The 2928-nt window shown below is 29.1% G+C and overlaps 1 protein-coding gene across 4 annotated transcripts in view; it reads left to right on the top strand.

Annotated features, from left to right (window-relative positions):
* LOC106457570 (RNA-binding protein 4B-like) overlaps nucleotides 1–2928 on the top strand; it is a 112131-nt gene that overhangs the window by 77895 nt on the left and 31308 nt on the right. For all 4 annotated transcript variants that reach the window (XM_022383562.1, XM_022383563.1, XM_013917006.2 and 1 more), the window contains exon 9: nucleotides 160–192. In XM_022383562.1, coding sequence (XP_022239270.1) covers nucleotides 160–192 — 33 coding nt within the window. The remainder of the gene's footprint in view (nucleotides 1–159; nucleotides 193–2928) is intronic.

Raw genomic sequence — 2928 nt, 5'->3', positions numbered from 1 at the left:
GATATATATGTGTGTGTGTGTATGTATGTATGTATGTAGATATATATATATATATGTATGTGTGTGTGTGTGTATGTATGTATGTATGTATGTATGTGTGTATGTATGTAGAGATAAATATGAAGAAAGCTACTCTGAAATTGTGAATTTATTTGACAGGTATGACAGATACACTAGCTTTGCTGAAGATCGGTAAGTTATTAAATAGTTTTAGACATAATTTGATTTTGACATTAGAAAAAGGAGTAGAAACTCTGACTTGTCAAATAAAATGTTACACATCATAGTTTTAAGATCATCAGTCTTGTCACCATATGACATATGTTTAAATTACGAAATTATTAACTATCAATAACAAAGGCCTAATCCAGAGTTATTTTGAGGAAGACTTTTTAAGTGTGTGATGTTATATCTGCTCTATTCATTTAGAATAGTGTTGCAGTCCAACTACAGCTTTATGCAACAATTACAAAATCCTCATGAGAAGACAGTATTAAACATTTCAGTTATTTCATTTGATGATGAAACCTCTTAAATAAAACCACTGTAATGAATTATACTCGTATATAAGCTACATATGTGTTTCTTTCACTGAATTATGATCATAGTTTAGTTGATACCCTTTGATATTTTTCCATGATAATGCGAGTCAAATTAAAAAACAATAAAAATTAATAGTTATTACATTGTACTTCAGTTCATTTGAGTAAATTTTCATAATCAGCACTTAAGAAGTTTTCTTTGGAAACTCCTTAATTCTCAAAGGACTTATTTTGTGGATATCTTTGACCAAATTTAGAGTTAAATATCAGAAAGCAATAAAAACATTTATAGTTCAGACTTAACTTGATCCTAGATTGTAAACAACAAATTTCTCAATTTTATTTACAAATGTGGAACATAGTCTATATTTCAAATCAAATGTAGTCACATATCTGAAAGCAATTGTTCTGCATGTAATTGAGTTTAAATCCAAACACACAGAACTCTATAAAGAATGATTCTGTCAAACTTTCATGCCACATTTTGATTCATGACAGTGAAAGTTTATATTTTGCCTTTTGTTCAAACTAACCTATATTCACTGATTTGAAAGCACTGATTCTATCTGTACTTCAGACTAAACCAAAAATTGCAGATCTAGAAGCAAAGATTTTTATGTATTTCAGGCTAAAGTTGGAATCATTTCAGCAAAATCAAAAACTGTCTGTTGTTGGGCAACCCAGTGGTTCTGTTTGTAAAAGTAACAATTATTTATCTTGTTCACACTAAACTCAGTAACATATCTGTTGTTCAGATCAACCTCAGTTTGGGGGCTGAAAGCAATAATTCTGTTTCTAGTGTAGAACAAATTCAGTCAATGTTCTGAAATATGCCTTTCTGGATTTTATTCAAATGCCAGCATCTTGTTGTCTGATTAGCTGCCAGATGTTTTGTACAAAACTTGATTGTCACTATAAGTTAGCCATGTCCCATTCCTTTTTATATTTAAAGCACTGCTTTATCATATTTTCATGCAAGCAAGGAGGGATTTATTCTATACCTATTAAATTAACTGAATCATGAACTATTACTTGTATTGCACGTTTACTGGCTAAGTTACTTAAATCTGTTGTGGCTTAGCATAGTTCTTACTATTCTTTTAAAACACTTTACTTGTTAATCATTTCATAACTGAAAAGTGAAAGGAAAAATTACTTTCAGTAGGATATTTTATTAATACAGTTAAGTGAATAGATAATGGCACAATATTTAGGTCTTTCTCTCATAGGAACTGATCATAATTATCAGTTTTTTGTTGTTGTTTTTTCATTGTACAAATTCTTTATCTTTAAGGTACTTGTTTTTACATTTCTAGGATAACAGACAAGTACTTTTATTTTGTTTCTTACTAAAGGATAGCTTGGCAGATATATTTTACCTTTTCTTTTCAAGTTCATTAATCCAAAATATTTTGCTGAACTGTTACATGATTGGGTCTTTTCAGTTGTATTGTGTAATATATCATTGTAATTAGATTATTCTTTACACAATTCTGAAAGTACCATATTAGTAGATCTAGTTTAAAAAACTTGCTTTAGGCAGTATTTTATATCAAATGTAATGTATAACAACTTATGTTTGCATACTGTGCAAAAGGCAATATATTTTCTGTCCTTTGGTAGAGAAACGTATTCTTTGTAATGCAGCTGATATCATCTTGTGAGAGTGGAGCTGTATCTTGTAAAAAGCATGTTTTTATTTTACCTTAGTTTCTATATTTCTATATAGGAAACCACCTTAACTCTTTGGCATTCAGCTTCTAATATTCTTATTTCATTCCAAAAATAAAACTAGTGGATGAAAATGTTTTAAATTTGAAAAGAATTTTCCTAAAAGTATGTAGTTTTGGAAAATTAAATATTTAATTATTTTTTTCTACTATTTCTAATCAAACGATTTGTTGTTTAATGTAGGTGTTTGCATTTGCACTCTGAATAGTTCGCCCGCAAGGTGATTTTCATATGAAGTATTAAAATACGGTTTTCACATTTTATTTCCATAATCTCTAGAACCATCTAAATCAATATCAAAAGAGTTTTGTAAGGTAAATGTTTATCTTTTATTTTTTCTACTATATCACTAACTCTACGTATTATAATCAATGTCCAGTGCAATGAAATTGGAGTAATTTCACATTCTTGTCTTTTCACTTATAGTTTATTTTTAATTTTTTTCTCCAACATTCCCCACAATAAAACTCAACTCACAAACTTTTGTTCCTGAAACCAGCTCAAGAATTATCCACACTTGGACTAAACTAGCCATTAAACACAATATTCCTGTCAACGTCAAATTCTCACAAAAACCTGGCCCTAAACTAAACAAAAATTATTTAGAATCACACAATACCAACGTCATTTACAAAATAACATGCAATAACTGCCC

The sequence above is a fragment of the Limulus polyphemus genome, unplaced genomic scaffold (assembly GCF_000517525.1).
Source record: "Limulus polyphemus unplaced genomic scaffold, Limulus_polyphemus-2.1.2 Scaffold346, whole genome shotgun sequence".
Classification (NCBI taxonomy): Eukaryota; Metazoa; Arthropoda; class Merostomata; order Xiphosura; family Limulidae; genus Limulus; species Limulus polyphemus.
This window is presented reverse-complemented; position numbering and strand designations above follow the sequence as displayed.